This window comes from Globicephala melas, chromosome X, assembly GCF_963455315.2.
Source record: "Globicephala melas chromosome X, mGloMel1.2, whole genome shotgun sequence".
NCBI lineage: Eukaryota > Metazoa > Chordata > Mammalia > Artiodactyla > Delphinidae > Globicephala > Globicephala melas.
Genome location: NC_083335.1, coordinates 65,468,404 through 65,487,548, shown reverse-complemented (window position 1 = coordinate 65,487,548; position 19,145 = coordinate 65,468,404). Strand labels below are relative to the sequence as shown.

The 19,145-nt window shown below is 37.6% G+C and overlaps 1 protein-coding gene across 1 annotated transcript in view; it reads right to left on the bottom strand.

The window, feature by feature from the left end:
• The window catches only part of ABCB7 (ATP binding cassette subfamily B member 7), a 135,946-nt gene extending 117,161 nt beyond the window's left edge, over positions 1–18,785 (bottom strand). The window contains exon 1 of the mRNA XM_030847195.3: positions 18,607–18,785. Coding sequence (XP_030703055.1) covers positions 18,607–18,774 — 168 coding nt within the window. The 5' untranslated portion in view covers positions 18,775–18,785. The remainder of the gene's footprint in view (positions 1–18,606) is intronic.
• Between the last annotated feature and the right edge of the window lie 360 nt (positions 18,786–19,145).

The following is a 19,145-nucleotide window of genomic DNA, read 5'->3' as shown; positions in this document are numbered from 1 at the left end:
TGCCCTTTTCTCATTCATCCACCAGACCAGTGTCTACCTACACATCCTTCAATACTCATCTATAAATTCTTTGTTTGGAAAGTTTTCCATGACCTCTCTAGACTGAGGGTGGTTCCCCTCAAAAACCCTGCACACATATCTACTAAAGCACTTACCACACCTTATTTTGAGTAGTTGGTTACCTGTTTTCTCCTCTAAATCATGATTTCCTGGAAGGCAAAGGCTATGCCTCGTTCATGGTTGTGGCCCCAGTACCTAGTACAATGTCTGCCAAATGGCAGGTAACTAATAAATGTTTATTAAAAGACTGGCTGAAGATGGGGGCATGTTCTTTTTGTAAATGTAAAGTTGTGACAGGCAGTGGTAAACTCTAGAAAGACAAGTATAGTATGATTTTGCTACTTTTGTATCTATGATAACATTCTAAGCTAGTAATATAAAAGAATCCATTTAAAAGATAATTTTACAATAGGTTTATTTAAATAGACTTCCTCTAGCTATTCATCAAAGCAATAGATTGTAGTTACACAGAAGATCTTAAAAAAGAAGTAAAATTCATCAGAGTTGTGAAAAGTAGAGCTAGCAAGATGAAGGGCAAAGAGATGAGTGAAAGGACCTGGGGTGTAGTGTCAGCTCTGTCACTGATTAGCTAGGATGTAACTGGACTGCTTGAGAAGTATTCAAAACAGAAACAACGATAGTAGCCTAACCACATGAGCTCCACGGCAAACCCCACAAAATCCATTACCCAAAATGGTGTTTTACTACAGAACCATACACCAAAATTGCAATGGCAAAAGTTAAAGCACTTTACAATTCACAAACTGCTTTCATATCTGTCATTGTCTTGATCCTCCCCAGAATAGTGGAAGATAGGTCTTATTCAAATGTCCATTTTATAGCCTAAAAACACTGAGATTAAGATAAAGTAGCTAAAACAAAGTAATACTCTCCTGCTTCAAAACCTTTCAAAATCTTTTCATGATATTAGACTGCTTGGTGACAAATCCTGATAACACTTCCTCATGACAGGAAGTGCAGGCCCTTATCACACTTCTCGTCTATATTACTTCAATATCCTCCTAACTGATGTCCCTATCTCCAATCCCTGCCTATTTCCAATCTATCCTTCAAACTGCAGGCAGAATCATATTGCTAAAACAAATTTGATAATATTATCCCTACTTAAAAATTATATTCTAGGCCAGCCATGTCCAGTAGAACTTTCTGTGATTATGAAAATGTTCTGTATCTGTGTGGTCAAATACAATAGCCACTTAGACACATGTGGCTATTGAGCACTTAAAATATGTCTAGTGTGACTAAGCTACTAAGTTTCAAATTTTATTTAATTTTAATTGAAATTTAAATAGCCACATGTGACTAATGTCTACTGTACTTGAAAGTATAGCTCTAAGCAATAGGAAGTCTTTATTTACTCATTTTTTATGATCCTGGTGAAAACCAATGAATAAATAAATAGGTTATACTTACTTATTAGACAAAAAGTTTTAGAGCATAACTGCTTTTTGTTCTTTTCTCCTTTTCAGTGTTTTCTAATCTTTCAGTAGGTGGTATGTACTGTTTTGGTAAATTTTTTGTAAATACAAGAACTTGATTTTGAAAAAAGAAACATGAGTATAGATCTTTATTAGGCAGCATCAAATATGCAGAGTACCTATGTTACATAGAAACTGAAGAAACCACTGAAATAAAGAGGAAATACTGGGACTCAACCTTCAAAAAATCCCCCAATTCCCCAGTAAAATGATAACCAAAACTGGCTAAACCTAAAAGCTGCAGAATACTTCCAGGAAAGCTTCTTAAACATGTTAAAGACTGTTTTACGTTACAAAAAATAATCATTAAGTCATATACAAGAATGCTAAAATGCATTACTAGTAGACAAAACAAACCAGAGTTCAATAAATGAACATATTAATACAACCTATTCAAAAAGATCAGACCATCAACTGAAAAGCTTAAATATGAAATTCTGTCATTATAAAAACAAGTACATCAAACAATGCCAAACTAGAATGACAAGTGAAAGTTCATTTTTACTGTCCTCTGGCCTCCCAACCCATCCCCTCTCCAGAGGCGTGTTTGCAGTATATGCTTCCAGTTTTCTATGTGTTTACATACACACACACTGTCATGGACTGAATTGTGTCTCCTCCAAATTCATGTTGAAGTCCTAACCCCCAGTGTCTCAAATGTGACTGTATATGGAGATAGGGCCTTTAAAGATGTTTATTAAGGTTAAGTGAGGTTATTAGGGTGGGACTTATCTAATATGACTGGTATACTTATAAGAAGAGATTAAGACACAAACTTGCACAGAGAAAAGACCTTGTGAGGACAGAGAAGACAGCTACCTGCAAGCCAAGGAGAGAGGTCTCAGAAGAAATCAACCCTGCCAACATCTTATCTCAGACTTCTAGTCTCCAGAACTGTAAGAAAATAAATTTCTGTTGTTTAAGCCACCCAGTCTATGGTACTTTGTTATGGCAGCCCTAGCAAACTAATACACACACACACATACAAACAGCTGTTAAGTAACCATAGTTAAGAACGGTTGAAGAAAGAGTTCACACTTGGCAAATATTCACACACTTAAAAATATGAATATATTACAATGACAAGTCAATAAAAGTTACTCAAGATCAGTAAAAATAATCTGATAAGTAAACCAAAATAGAAGCCTCAACTTCTCTTTTCTAGTATGCTTTGAAAAGCATGATAAGTTAACAGTTTAAAAGCCTACTCTCCTAAAACATCAGTATCTGAGAAACTACACTCTTAGGATATAGTTTCTCCATTCTAACATCTCTTTCACCTCTGGATATGGTAAATAAAACTTAATCAGAGAACTAATAAATAAGCCAAAACACAGCCTGCAGTTAAAATTGCTACAAGGACTAAAATTTTATATATCTTATTCCTCAAAGAACTCCATCTTATAAGTCATATTTTAAGCAAAGGATGCCTACTAATAAAGTAACTCAAAAATTTTAAAAGCATATATGCTTTGGTTATTGAGCAAAAACTGACATTCAGTGACACTACCCCACCACAGTACCACCGAGTGACAGAAATGCAATGGACAAACTTAAGAGGTTACCCTCAAGTTTAATAATTCCACAATCTGATTATGATTTTGCTGAAATATACACTTTACGTAGAAAGTGAGCCTTCTATTGCAAATGTATAGTACCAAAGCAAACATTATTTACTCTTATGTTAGACTTTGTTTTGATTTGATTATAGGGTTTAATCACTCATTTTATAAATATTTTCTGAGTGTCTGCTACATGTGAGATATCATGCCCAGCTATGTGGAAGATAAAAAAGATGACTGGAATGTATCTGCCTTTTAGGTGCATAAAATCTTACCTCCTCCACAAGATACATGATAACTGTACTTGTAGAAAAAGGTATTATAGGAATTCAGAGGAGGAAGAAATCAGCGTCTTATAAGCTTATAAGGAATAGTTCTGTGACATAAATTGGCCCTTGAGCTAAGATTTGAAAAACAGAAAGGAGTTAGAGAGATGACATTTCAGACAGAGTGTATGGTATAAATGAAGAAACAAAAACAAAAAAGCACAATGTCCAAGGAACAGGGAGCAATCCAGGGTGGCTGAAGGGGCAGGGTATTTATAGAGAAATAGTTAATAATATGGCTAGCAAGCTAGTTAAGTGAAAATCCTTTAGGGTCTTGAACAGCAGGCTAAGGTGTAGAGACCACTGAAGTCCACAAGCAGGAAAGTCATACTTATCAGAGTTATGCTTTAGGAAGAATAATCTGGATGTTTTGTGTGGGATGGGTTGGAAGGGTGAATGCCTGAGGCAGTGAGAAAAGTCATGCGTAAAGTTACAAGGGCCTAAAACTAGGGCAGAAGTTGAGGGACTGAAAAGGACAGAATAGGCCATTGCTACTACAATGAAATGTTCACCTACCTCACAGGGCTACTGCAAAGATCAAACGACATAATAAAAGATCTGAAAAGTTTATTTACTCACTAGTGACAAATTTTACAAGAGTGTCAAGAGCACAAATGAGGACTTTAGGGAGAGAGATTTTAAAAACGGAAAGGAAAAATCAAAACAACAAAAATGTCCTTTTGCAGGCAGCTAAATATATATCTATTAAATTTACTAAAATATTAAATAATTAAAAGATCTAATTTTGGTAAAGACTGAGTACTAAGTAAAAGAATGCTTATAAGTAAAAAGAAACAGGATTTAAAATTATCTCAGCAACATAAAAATTATGTACATATAGGAACTGAAATTCAGGGGAAAAATGGAAAATTATTTAAGAGGTGAGATTGTGGGTATTTTTCTCATGTTTATTAGATGTGATTTTATACAATTAAAGAGAAATGTATAAATAAAATAAAAAAGGAAAACTATAAGAATCACATACAGAACGGGCAATTTCACCTCTACTGTATATTTTACAACATGGAAAGTACACACTCCTTTGAAAAAACAACAACTTTAAGATCACAACATTGAATATTGATGTATTACTGAATTTTGCATTTAATAAAAAGTTTGATATGAGCAAAACAGGTTTCCATTCCATTACCCCCACTGCCCAGTGACAAGGGCCCTTTACTCTGCCACTGGCTACTTAGAAACTACATTAGAATCCCACCAGCCTGCAATATTTATCGGGGATTCTCTGATACCCCTGATATTGCACGCAAAATGAAGCATATGTGTATGTGCATTTTTCTAGGAGGAAAGTTCATAGCTTTTAACAGATTCTCAAAGGGCCTATTGTTCTAAATGAAATGAAAGTTTAGAACCACTATTATGAACTTTTCTCCCCCTCCTAATAACCAACTCAAATCAATGTCAATGGTTTAAAGAATGTTATTTATTCAACCATTTCAGAATGAGGGGTCCTCTGAATTCCTCTTCTCAATCCCCAGTGCCACTTCTGCAAGTGGCAGAAGACCTTTATGTAAGCTTCATCTTAATTTATAAAAATTTTTATAGTAATGCTGCTACTCTCCACCACCTCCTTAGAACCTTTTCTACCTTCCTAGATGATTTTAGAACCTAGCTTACATTCCCTCCACTCTAATTCCATCTCCCCAACACTAGCAAATACTAAACTCACCATCAATCTCAGTTCTTCTACTCCTACACTAAGATCAATAAGTAGTATAAGAGACAACAATACAAATATGCTCCATTAAAAATTCATGTGGGGACTTCCCTGGTGGTCCAGTGGTTGAGACTCTGCGCTCCCAATGCAGGGGGCCCGGGTTCGATCCCTGGTCAGCGAACTGGATCCTGCATGCTGCAGCTAGGAGCCTGCATGCTACAACTGAAGATCCCGCATGTTGCAACTGGGACCTGGTGTAGCCAAATAAATAAATAAATACTTTTTAAAAAATTCATGTGAACTGAAATGTACCCTATGTTGCTCCTGGAAAACTACTACCAGTATTAAACTAGGCTCTCAAACTAGAGGTATTGGGTTGGCCAAAATGTTCGCTCAGCATTTTTGAAACATCTGGAAAATCCCAAACAAACTTTTTGGCCAACCCAATAGTATATATTCAAAGGGCTAGTCCCAACAGATCAAAGTCAGGAAACTACACAAGTGGAAGAAACCTTAAAGATCAAGTAGCTGAATCTTATTTTACAGAAACTGAGGTCCAAAGGAACAAATGATCTGTCCAAGATAATTAGAGTAGAAACAGAGCTCAAGTGGTCAGGTGTCCTGGTCCAACGTTCATTCCACTACACCATATGTTGTCCTTTGTACACCAGTTGTTTATTCTCTTCAATATTTAGAAATCAAAATACTTCAAATTGTCTGTATTTTCTCCAGTAAGCTATACTTACTACTACCTCGAGACTCCTTAATATATGCAATACCACTCCTTCCTGGCTTGTTGAGAGAGAATGACACAGGGGACAGGAATTGAGCCTCAATGAAATCAAGATCAACTGTACTTCTGAGTACACTGTCACTCTCTTATATGAAGAACTGAATTGGTTTAGTATGTCTTATTCTTCTCAAAACCAAGCTGACTGCTTCCTGGGCTTCCCTGGTGGCGCAGTGGTTGAGAGTCCACCTGCCGATGCAGGGGACTCGGGTTCATGCCCTGGTCCGGGAAGATCCCACATGCCGCGGAGCGGCTGGGCCCGTGGGCCATGGCTGCTGAGCCTGCGCGTCCGGAGCCTGTGCTCTGCGGCGGGAGAGGCCACAACGGTGAGAGGCCCGCGTACCGCAAAAAAAAAAAAAAAAAAACCAAGCTGACTGCTTCCTGATAGCTTATATTCTTCTAATGATAGCAAATTATTGCCTAATGATTTGTTCTACTGTCTTCTAACACAAAAGCCAAAACTAGAATCCAACTCTTCTGATTGTTGGTTTCTTTCTGCTAGATTATCCTCTTTAAAGTGAGCTGTGGGGACTTGCCTGGTGGTCCAGTGGTAAGACTCCACGCTCCCAATGAAGGGGGCCCGGGTTCGATCCCTGGTCGGGGAACTAGATCCCACATGCATGCCACAACTAAAGAGTTTGCATGCTGCAACTAAGAGTCCACATGCCGCAATGAAGATCCTACACACTGCAACTAAGGCCTGGCACAGCCAAAATAAATAAATACATAAATAAATAAATAAAATGTTAAAAAAAATAAAGTGAGTTGTGATCCTGAAGGATATAAATTTAAGTCAGTTCTATCTTTAAGAAGATATCTATTTAAGTTACGATTAATGGTTATTTATTCTGCCTCTTAGAACATCATTTAAAAAGTTGTTTTGTTATCCCAATAATAGGATTATTAATTTAAGAAATTTTTTCTAACATGCACATGAAATCCCTCTTCCTTCAACTGAAGTCTATATTTCTGTATTATAAACTAATATTCCAGGTACGGTCAGGTATCACTGAGCTATTAGAAGGACAACTTTTAATTTTTTAAAAAATAATTATCCTTCAGATACTTTAAACGTAACTGAATCACCTCACCTTCTTCAGTTCCATGCAAAATAATCCACTTGAAAACATCCTTAATTTTTTCCTGTTGTTTTTCATTTTCTTATTACATTTTGTGTCTTCTCAGTATTCACTGTAATTTCTTGACATGCATCTTATGTTATGAAACTTAAATTTTAAAACTTTAGCATCTCTAAAAAGCAGAGTAGGAGGATTATTTCCCTAGTGTTATTATATTCCCACTTCAGTTATTATGAAGGCCAGAAGTCTCTTAACTTTTATCTACTTTGTTAATTATCAGCAGCTAGTCACCAGTGGGAGGGCAGGAAGAAGGAACTTACACACTACTGGAAGAAATTAAAGTTCCCATCCTTTGTCCATGATGTCAGAGCCAACAAATGAAAACAAAACAGTACCTATCCAAAAGAACTACTAAATGGAACATACAAGGTAAGTACCTCACTGGTAATATCTCCTATAAACCAAAGAGAAAGGACAGACTGCTTTGCTGCATGCGATAAGCCAAAGAACATGAACCTGTCAAAAACAAATGAAAAGAGTTCCACTTCTAACATGACAACATAAGGAGCTCCTTAGACTCACTCTCCAACAAAACTGGTGAAATTTATAAAGTATTACCATTTAAAGTCCCTAGAAATGGTCCTGGAGGCATATAGCAAATGAAATATCATTTACTCAAGAAAATCTATTAGAGCTCAGTAAGAATGGCAAGAGTCTGTGGTGTTTGAACCAGGACACACTCCCTGCCTCCCGACTCCCAGTTCAGCCATATGGAAACTCCACTTGAGATTGGTGCAGCCAGGAGCACAGTGCTCCCTCTGCCCGCTGAGCTCCTAGTCAAAAGACTATCTTCCTGGGAAAGGCAGGACATCAGCATTTCTCATCCTTCCCCCCAACAACCTGTTGCTGAAGCTAAGTTCTGGGCTAACATGGCCAAGGGGTAGGGTCTCCCTTCTTCCACACACCCCCACTAGAGGGGCAGAGGCTCTACCTTGGGTGTGATGCCACTAAGAATATTGAAGCCCCAGTCACCCTAGCCCTGACTCTAAGAGGGTAGTTGCATACCAAGAGAGGCAAGGCAAAAAGACCTGAGGCTACTGCTCCCCAAACTCCATCTAGTGCTCAACTCCTAAAGTGGGGATATCACTCAGAGAGAAGCCACCATTGTCCCCTACACCCAGCTCCAGAGCTGTGGCTGGGAGATTTTGCCTGGAGAGAGAAGGCCCTGAAGCGGATAGCTCCTAATCTCTTCCCAGAGGAAGTGACTTCATACAACTAGACGTGGATTAGTTAAGCCCAAAGCTACTCTCAAATATAGTAGAGGTTGAGGTGAAAGGCAAGTAGGAGGAGACTAGTGGAATCACTGGACATAGAGGCTGAACTGTAGTTCAGCTGGTTTGCCCCAGAGAACCAGAAAACCAAGGAGGGAAATGTACAGGAGGAGACTGCCTAGGGTCGGAAAAAACCTCAAACACTGACCTCAACAACCTTCCCTTCAAAGGAACCCCAATCTGATGGCTTTAGTCGGTGAAACAATTTCTGCCCCGGGGCACTGTTGGAAAAAACAGTGCTGATCTCCCAGCAACAACTGGAGCATAACTGGAAAAGAGACAGAGAGAGCCTAAGCAAAACAACTGCAAAACAAAAGCAAAAGACCTGTATGCAAAAAACTATAAGACACTGATGAAAGAAATTAAAGATGATAACAACAGATAGAAACATATACCATGTTCTTGGATTGGAAGAATCAATACTGTGAAAATGACTATAATACCCAAAGCAATCTACAGATTCAATGCAATCCCTATCAAATTTCCAATGGCATTTTTACAGAACTAGAACAAAAAATCTTAAAATTTGTATTGGAGACACAGAAGACGCCAAACAGCCAAAGAAGTTTTGAGGGAAAAAAATGGAGCTGGAGGAATCAGACTCCCTGACTTCAGACTATACTACAAAGCTACAGTAATCAAGACAATATGGTACTGGCACAAAACCAGAAATACAGATCAATGGAACACGATAGAAAGCCCAGAGATAAACCCACGCACCTATGGTCAACTAAACTATGACAAAGGAGGCAAGGATATACAATGGAGAAAAGACATTCTCTTCAATAAGTGGTGCTGGGAAAACTGGACAGCTACATGCAAAAGAATGAAATTAGAACACTCCCTAACACCACACAGAAAAATACACTCAAAATGGATTAGAGACCTAAATGTAAGACTGGACACTATAAAACTCTTAGAGGAAAACATAGGAAGAACACTCTTTGACATTAATCACAGCAAGATCTTTTTTGATCCACATCCTAGAGTAATGGAAATAAAAACAAAAATAAACACATGAGACCTAATGAACCTTAAAAGCTTTTGTAAAGCAAAGGAAACTACAAACAAGACGAAAAGACAACCCTCAGAATGGGAAAAAATATTTGCAAACAAATCAGCGGACAAAGGATTAATCTCCAAAATGTATAAACAGTTCATGCAGCTCAAAATTATAAAAACAAACAACCCAATCAATAAATGGGCAGAAGACCTAAATATACATTTCTCCAGAGAACATACAGATGGCCAAGAAGCACATGAAAAGCTGCTCAACATCCCTAATTATTGGAGAAATGCAAATCTAAACTACAATGAGGTTATCACCTCACACCAGTTAGAATGGACATCATCAGAAAATCTACAAACAACAAATGCTGGAGAGGGTGTGGCGAAAAGGGAACCCTCTTGCACTATTGTTGACAATGTAAATTGATACAGCCACTATGATGAACAGTATGGAGGTTTCTTAAAAATCTAAAAATAGAATTACCATATGACCCAGCAATCCCACTACTGGGCATATACCCAGAGAAAACCATAATTCAAAAATGCACATGCACCCCAATGTTCACTGCAGCATTATTTACAATAGCCAGGCCATGGAAGCAACCTAAATGCCCATTGACAGAAGAATGGATAAAGAAGATGTGGTACATATATACAATGGAATATTACTCAGCCATAAAAAGGAACGAAATTGGGTCATTTGTAGAGACATGGATGAATCTAGAGACTCTCATCCAGAGTGAAGTAAGTCAGAAAAAGAAAAACAAATATTGCATATTAACGCATATATGTGGAACCTAGAGAAATGGTACAGATGAACCAGTCTGTAGGGCAGAAATTGAGACACAGATATAGAGAACAAACATATGGACACCAAGAGGGGAAAGCAGTGGTGGGTGGGGGTCGTGGTGTGATGAACTGGGAAATTGGGATTGACATGTATACGCTGATGTGTATAAAATGGATGACTAATAAGAACCTGCTGTATAAAAAAATAAAACTCAAAAATTCAACAAGGGCTTCCCTGGTGGCGCAGTGGTTGAGAGTCTGCAAGCCGATGCAGGGGACACGGGTTCGTGCCCCGGTCCAGGAGGATCCCACATGCCGCGGAGCGGCTGGTCCCGTGAGACATGGCCGCTGAGCCTGCGCGTCCAGAGCCTGTGCTCTGCAATGGGAGAGGCCACAACAGTGAGAGGCCCACATACCAAAAGAAAAAAGAAAAAAAAAATTCAACAAAAAAAAAAGAAATAAAGGAAGGTGTGATGACAATGTCACATCACAGGTATAGTATCAATAGGAATGTATTGATATGTATAGGAATTATAAAAAAAAGAACCAAATGGAAATCCTAGAGTTGAAAATTACAATAACTGAAATGAAAAATTAAGTAGAGGTGCTCAACAGTAGATGTGAACTGACAGAACAAAGAATTAATGAACTCATAGATGAGCAATAGAGGGCTTCCCTGGTGGTGCAGTGGTTGAGAGTCCGCCTGCTGATGCAGAGGACACGGGTTTGTGCCCCGGTCTGGGAGGATTCCACATGCCGCGGAGCGGCTGGGCCCGTGAGCCATGGCCACTGAGCCTGCCCGTCCGGAGCCTGTTCTCTGCAACGGTAGAGGCCACAACAGTGAGAGGCCCGCGTACCACAAAAAAAAAAAAAAAAATGATGAGCAATAGAAATCATGCAATATGAAGAACAGAGATTTAAAAACAGTGGAAAAAAATAAACAGATTCTCAGAGAAATGTAGGACATTATTAAGTGCACCAATATATGTATAATGACTGTACCAGAAAGAAAGGAGAGAGATAAAGGGGAAGAAAACCTACTCAATGAAATAATGGCTGAAAGCCTCCAAAGCTTATTAAAAAGAACAAAAATTTACCCATCCAGGAAGCTCAATAAATTCCAAACAGGAAACATGCAAAGAGATCCACAGACACATTATAGTAAAAATACTGAAAGCCAAAATCAAGGGGAAAATCTTGAAAGTAACAAGAGAAAAAAGACTCCTCACTAATAAGAGATCCTCAATAAAACTAACAGCTAATTCCTTAGCAGAAACAAGTATAGGCTGTAAGGCAGCAGGATACCATATTCAAAGGGCTCAAAGAAAAAACTGCCAAGGAAGAATCCTATATCCAGGAAAGCTGTTGTTCAAAAATAAAGGCAAAATAAAGACATTCCCAGACAAACAAAAATTGAGAGAATCTGTTACTAGCCGAACTACCTTACAAGAAATACTAATGTAAGTTCTTTAGCCTGAAAGCAAGTGATCTCAGACTGTAATTCAAATCCACACACACAAAAAAACAAGAGCACAGGAAAAGGTAATTGTGTTATTATAAAAGACTGTATAAATGCATACTGTTCTACTTTCTTCTTTGTACTAATTTCAAAAGCAATTGTATAGGGCTTCCCTGGTGGCGCAGTGGTTGAGAGTCCGCCTGCCGATGCAGGGGACACGGGTTCGTGCCCCGGTCTGGGAAGATCCCACATGCCGCAGAGCGGCTAGGCCCATGAGCCATGGCCGCTGAGCCTGCGTGTCCGGAGCCTGTGATCCGCAATGGGAGAGGCCACAATGGTGAGAGGCCCGCATACCGCAAAAAAAAAAAAAAAAGCAATTGTATAAAATAATATTTATATAATGTATGATTAAGCCTATAACCTATAGAGATGCAGTATACTTGCCAATAACAGCACAAAGGAGATGGATGGGAGCACAGCTATATTGGGATAAGGAAATGACTCCAGATGGTAACTCAAACACAAGAGCACAAATGAAGAGAACCAGAAATGATAAATATGAAGGTTATTATAAAAAAAGCCATAAATATTTACTTACCCTCCTTTCTTCTCTCAGCTTCTTTAAAAGTCATAAAATTATATAAAGTCATAATTATGACAATGTATTGTTAGGATTTTAACATTTATAGATGTAATGTCTATAAAAGTAAAACAACAAAGCAGGGTAAGGACCTAGAACTATGCAAAAGTAATGTTTCTATATCTCACTAGAATTAAGTTATAAAATGCTTAGAAGAAAACATAAGGGTAAATCTTCATGACCTCAGATATGGCAATGGATTTTTAGCTATAACACCAAAAGTATGACCGACAAAAGAAAAAAAATAAGTAAATTTGACTTCAACAAAATGAAAAATTTTTGTGCTTCAAAGGACACTATCAAGAAAGAAAAAGACAACCACAGAATGGGAGAAAATATTTGCAAATCATATATCTGATAAGGCACTTGAATCTAGAATAAAGACTCATATCTCAAAAATAAAAAGACCAATAATCTAATTAAAAATTGGGCAAAGGACCTGAACTGACATTTCTCCAAAGAATATATACAAATGGGCAATAAGCACATGGATAGATGCTCAACATCTTTAGTCATCAAGGAAATACAAATCAAAACCACAAGGATACATGACTTCACACCCACCAAGATGGCTAGACTAAAAAAAGTCAGATAACACCAATTAGCTAGGATATGGAGAAACTGGAACCCTGTACACTTCTAATACTAATGTAAAATGTTGTAGTCACTTTGAAAACCAGTCTGGCAGTTCCTTAAAGAACTAAACAGAATTACCATATGCCACAACAATTCTACTCTTAGGTATACACCCAAGAGAAATGAACTTATGTTCATATAAAACTTGTACATGAATGTTTATAGCAGCATTATTCATAATAGCCAAAAGATGGAAATAACCTGAATGTCTATCAACTGATGAACATATAAAGATAATCTTTTACATCCATATCATTGAATATTATTCAGCCATAAAAAGGAATGAGGTATTTAATGCATGCCATAACATGCATGAACCTTGAAAACATAATGCTAAGTGAAAGAAGCCAGCCTCAAGACCAAATATTTTATGATTCCATTTACGTGAAATGTCCAGAATGGACAAATCTACAGAGATTGAACATAGATTAGTGGTTGCAAAGGCCTGGTGCAGGAGGGGGAAGGAGGGTGACAGCCAAAAGGGTAGCAGGTTTCTTTTTGAGGTAATGAAAATGTAAAATTGACTATGGTGATGGTGGTATATACCACTGAATATACTAAAATCCATTGAATATACTAAATCCACACTTTAAGTGGGTGACTGTATGATATGTGAATTAATCTCAAAAAAGATGTTTAAAAAAAACAAATGAAAAAGTATATGATCAGTGTCATGATCAAGAGTCGAGGACTCGCTAAACATATATAAAAAGGCACTATGGAACAAGTATATGATGCCTCAGTTTCTATCATATAAATATTGATGAAATAAATCCAAAATTCTATAATTCAAAATTCATTAAGTCCTTTTAATATTAATTAGTGTAGTAGAGAGGCAATTGTATAATAATCATTACAATTTAGGTCTTATCATATGAAATCCTCCCATTTAAAGGAAAAACTATTTTTCTTAATAAACTCAAATTAATAATAATAAACTCAAAATGGATTAAAGACCTAAATGTAAGACCAGATACTATAAAACTCTTAGAGGAAAACATAGGCAGAACACTTTCTGACATAAATCGCAGCAAGATCTTTTGTGATCCACCTCCAAGAGTAATGAAAATAAAAACAAAAACAAATGGGACCTAATTAAACACAAAAGCTTTTGCACAGCAAAGGAAACCATAAACAAGACAAAAAGACAACCCAGAAAATGGGAGAAAACATTTGCCAACAATGTGAATGATAAGGGATTAATCTCCAAAATATACAAACAGCTCATACAGCTCAATATCAAAAAACCTAACAACCCAATCAAAAAATGGGTGGAAAATCCAAATAGACATTTCTCCAAAGAAGACATACAGATATCCAAGAGGCACATGAAAAGATGCTCAACATCACTAATTATTAGAGAAATGCAAATCAAAACTACACAGCATCACCTCACACCAGTCAGAATGGCCATCATCAAAAAATCTGCAAACAATAAATGCTGGAGAGGGTGTAGAGAATTGGAGACCCTCCCACACTGTTGGTGGGAATGTAAATTGGTATAGCCACTATGGAGAACAGTATGGAGGTTTCTTAAAAAACTAAAAATAGAATTACCATATGATCCAGCAATCCCACTCCTGGGAATATATCTGGAGAAAACCATAATTCGAAAGGATCCATGCACCCCAATGTTCATTGTGGCACTATTTACAATAGCCAGGACATGGAAGCAACCTAAATGTCCATCAACGGAGAAATGGATAAAGAGGATGTGGTACATATATACAATGGAATATTACTCAGCCAAAGAAAAGAACAAAATAATGCCATTTGCAGCAACATGGATGGACCTAGAGATTGTCATACTGAGTGAAGTAAGTCAGACATTGAAAGACAAATGTCATATGATATTGCTTATATGTGGAATCTAAAAAAATGGTACAAATGAACCTATTTACAAAATAGAAATAGACCCACAGACATAGAAAACAAACTTATGGTTACCAAAGGGGAAAGGAGGGGAAAGGGATCAATTAGGAGGTTGGAATTAGCAATACACACTACTATATATAAAATAGATAACTAATAAGAACCTACTGTATAGCACAGGGAACTCTACTCTATACTCTGTAATGACCTATATGGGAACAGAATCTAAAAAAGAGTGGATATATGTATATGTATAACTGACTCACTTTGCTGTACAGCAGAAACTAACATAGCAGAAACTAACATAACATTGTAAATCAACTATACTCCAATAAAAATTAATTTAAGAAAATGAAAATATATGATCAGTGTCAGGATCAAGAGGCAAGGACTTGTTAAACATAGATAAAAAAGGCACTATGGATTAAGTATATGATGCCTCAGTTTCTACTGTATCAATATTAATGAAATAAATCCAAAATTCTATCATTCAAAATTCATAAGTCCTTTCAATATTAATTAGTGCAGTAGAGAGGCAACTATATAATAATCATTACAATTTATGTCTTATCATATGAAATCTTCCCATTTTAAGAAAAAACTGTTTTAGGTGTTTCCCTCTATGAATAGTGGTCTAGTAATTATTAGATAAGTATCTTTAGAATTCAACAAACATTCACTGTGTGATTAGGGTCTGTCACAGTCTTAATTACCCTTATATAAATATCTAACACACAGAAGGCAATAAACAAATACAAATGAATGGCCTTAATGGCTGTCATTTATCTATACTAGAACCTAGTCTCATCTGCAAAATTAGAAGGGCTGGATATGATCTTTTCTTTTTTAAAAAAAAATACTTTGTGGAGTACTTTACTTTTTTTTAATTTATTATTATTATTTTTTATTTTTGGCTGCTTTGGATCTTTCTTTCTGCACATGGGCTTTCTCTAGTTGCGGCGAGTGGGGCCTACTCTTCGTTGCAGTGCGCGAGCTTCTCACTGAGGTGGCTTCTCTTGTTGCGGAGCATGGGCTCTAGGCGGGCGGGCTTCAGTAGTTGTGGCATACAGGCTTCAGTAGTTGTGGCTCGCGGGCTCTAGAGTGCAGGCTCAGTAGTTGTGGCACACGGGCTTAGTTGCTCCGTGGCATGTGGGGTCTTCCTGGACCAGGGATGGAATCCATGTCCCCAGCATTGGCAGGTAGATTCTCAACCACTGTGCCACCAGGAAAGTCCCTGATCTTTTCTAAAGTAGTAGTGTTCAATAGAAATTTCTGCAATGATGGAAATGTTCCACATCTATATGGCTATTCAGCTCTTAAAATGTGACTAATGCAACTGAGGAATTAAATTTTTAATTTAATGTAAATTTAAACAGTCACAGGAAGCTAGTGACTACCACATTGCACAGCATAGCTCTAGGGCAAAATCCTGTGTGAAAAACACATTTCACAATGCATTCCAGTAACCACATACACATGGTAATGTATATATATGTATTTGTAAAACAATACTTCCCTTAATACATATAAAGCATTGATATTTTCTTTCCTATTCTACTAAATTTCATCTAAAACAAAGTGCTGATCCAACCCACTAACGTGATTTCATAACACTGCACTAAAGTTCCTTTCAGCTCTAAAATATGTTATAAATACTAATGATTGTCCTGAAAGTATGCATTCAATATTTATTTTGTAATCTTAACCACAAGTGACTAATTAATCTGAAAATCTGCCTCAGGTTGTACCAGGTTTTACTTTAAAAGCCTTATAATCATTCCTTAATCTCCCTGTTAAATCAACATTTTTTAAAAAGAGGCAAGAGTTGCATGTCTTTAAGAAGTAGAAAACAAAGGTAACATCTTTTCCTTGTTTTTCATACTTCATAAATGGTAACCAAAGAAATGGCAGGATATATAGGAGAGAGTGAAGGAAATTGTGGGGACAGTGTTCATGTAAAGAGAGAAAGCTAACTTTTTATTGTCATCACCTCCTCTGAATCTCCTAATGACGTCTCCTTCCCCCTCATTCTTCGAGCCTGAAAGTCCTACAAATTTTATCTTTTTTTAAATTAATTTTTACTGGAGTATAGTTGCTTTACAATGTTGTTTTAGTTTCTACTGTACAGCAAAGTGAATCAGCTATACATATATCCCCTCTTTTTTGGATTTCCTTCAAATTTTATTTTAACTTCATCTGGCTTATTAGAGGACTAGAGAATAAGACTGGTTCCCAAGAGATCACATGTTACAATTTCAACTACAAAGTGCTTTTAAAAAACCTTAATAAAAGGATCTGGATTTGCTTCTCTACCCTAATCTGCCATCTCCTATCATGAAATCCTCACTAGTCTAAACTATAAGCAGTTCTACAGAAGTTTCATGCTCTCTCTTACCTGTGGGCCTTTGTATATGCTATTCCCTCTTTAGCTAACTTCTAATTTTTCAGGTCTTGGTTAAGATATCAGTTACTCAAGTCAATTTTCTCCACCTCAAGATTAGTCTTGATGCCTCTCATGTATATTCTTCCAGTACTTTGTACCTTCCCCATCATTGCACTACTGTATTAATTGCCTGTTTACTTATCTATTTCCCCTACTAGATTTTAAACCCTTTAAGGACAGGGTGTATATTTTGTACTGTTCACTGATGTAAAGATGTTCAATAATTACTGAATGAACATATGGATATAATTCCTTCAGCATTCCACATGTCTAGTGTCATACTCCCTGCTTGGAATGTTCTCCCCAGTTCTACTGCCAGCATGAGATCCTCTCTATAATCTAGTTCTTAATTATCACTATTTCCTCTGGATGCCTACAGCCCTTATTATTCATACTATTCATCTGATATTTAATCTACTATGTTGTTTTTTAGTTATTCTTGTAATGCATAGGTCCAATCTCATTAACTAAATTGTCCAGCTTGAAGATATTACTGTGTTTCTCTTGGTACTCCATTACCTAGCATAGCACTATGTACATAGCAGACATTAAACATTTGTTGACAAAGAATCAAAATTTGAGACGTTGTTTCTCATATGAAGCTGACAACACTTTAGCGATACAGATGAACAAGGGGTGCCAATTAAGCTTTTTGTCAATTATAGGCAATAAAAAGATATAGTGAAGTACGAATACAAATAACAATAAAACACTATTCTTAAGTGAGAGATAATAATGAACACAAGTATTAAGATGCACTGTAGCCATAGCTACATTCATTAAAGACAAGTAGCCTTATGGCTTCCAAAGTGACCTGTGTACGCAAAAGAACACTGTTTTTCAGATCAAAGGAAAATCGTGTTTACATATGAATTTAGGGCGGTCTATGTTTTGGAGACACAGATAATTACGGTTTGGGCCTATCAAGGAGCCCTGTCAGCAAGAAAGCTAACTGGTGCTAACTCAATTTGCCGCTTGTTAACAGGCAGCTTGTTATCTTCCAATGCCCTCCAAACTGCTACTTCCGACTGAGTAAAATCTTAATCATTGGCAAACTGGTTCCAAATTCCATTACTAACTTTGGAAAGTAGCCCAGTTCTCCTTGCATTTAGAAAAGTAAGCAGTATGGGAATGGTGTCTACCCTGCCTCTTATAAACTAAGAGAAAAAACTGTAAATCCTGCGAGAGTCACCAGCGCTCCAGGTGCCCTCTGCCTGGAACCTTCCGTCCTGTTCCCATTTACTGTACCCCAAAGATTTTCTTCACCCCTTCCTCAAATTTCCAACCCTAACTTCCTTCACTTACTGCTGCTCCAAGTTAGCCCTGACCACCTTTCTTCTTTGTACTGGCTCTGACCTGAGGACATAAGGGCAACCTTTTCCCTATAGGTCCCCTTGTCCTTCACCCTACACTTCCAAGTGAACGGCATCTCACCTGGGAGATTCCAGCAGTTCCCGAGCCGCCGAGCTGACGTGACCTCCATTGCGGACCTGGGCCCCAGACAGAGACTAGGGGCCGGATCTGTATCACGGCGTGGCGACGCTTTTCGAAAGCAGCCGCCGCAGCTGCCCAGCCCCAAGAAGGTATCGCGAGCAGCGCCATCTTGAGCGAGGAAAGAGGACCCGAGAGCAGAGGATTGTGGGACGCTGGCGGTCCAAACTACTCACCCCGCCCCCCTCCCTGGAGGAGAGCGGAAACAGCTTCTCTCTGAAGATTCGGGTCCTTCAGCGCAACCGCTTTTTTTCTTCTAGGGCCGGTCTTTGAGTGTTTTTTTTACACAGCAGGGAGTAACGAAGTAACATTCTTTCTCTCTTTTCCTAGATTTGTCAGGTAAAACACAGGATGCACAGTTAAATTTGAATTTCAGATAAACAATGAATCATTTCTTAGTATAATTATGTCCCAAATATTGCATTTGCTAAATCTGGCAACCCTATCTTGTCAATCATTTCTCTCTTCTGCCGCCTCCAACT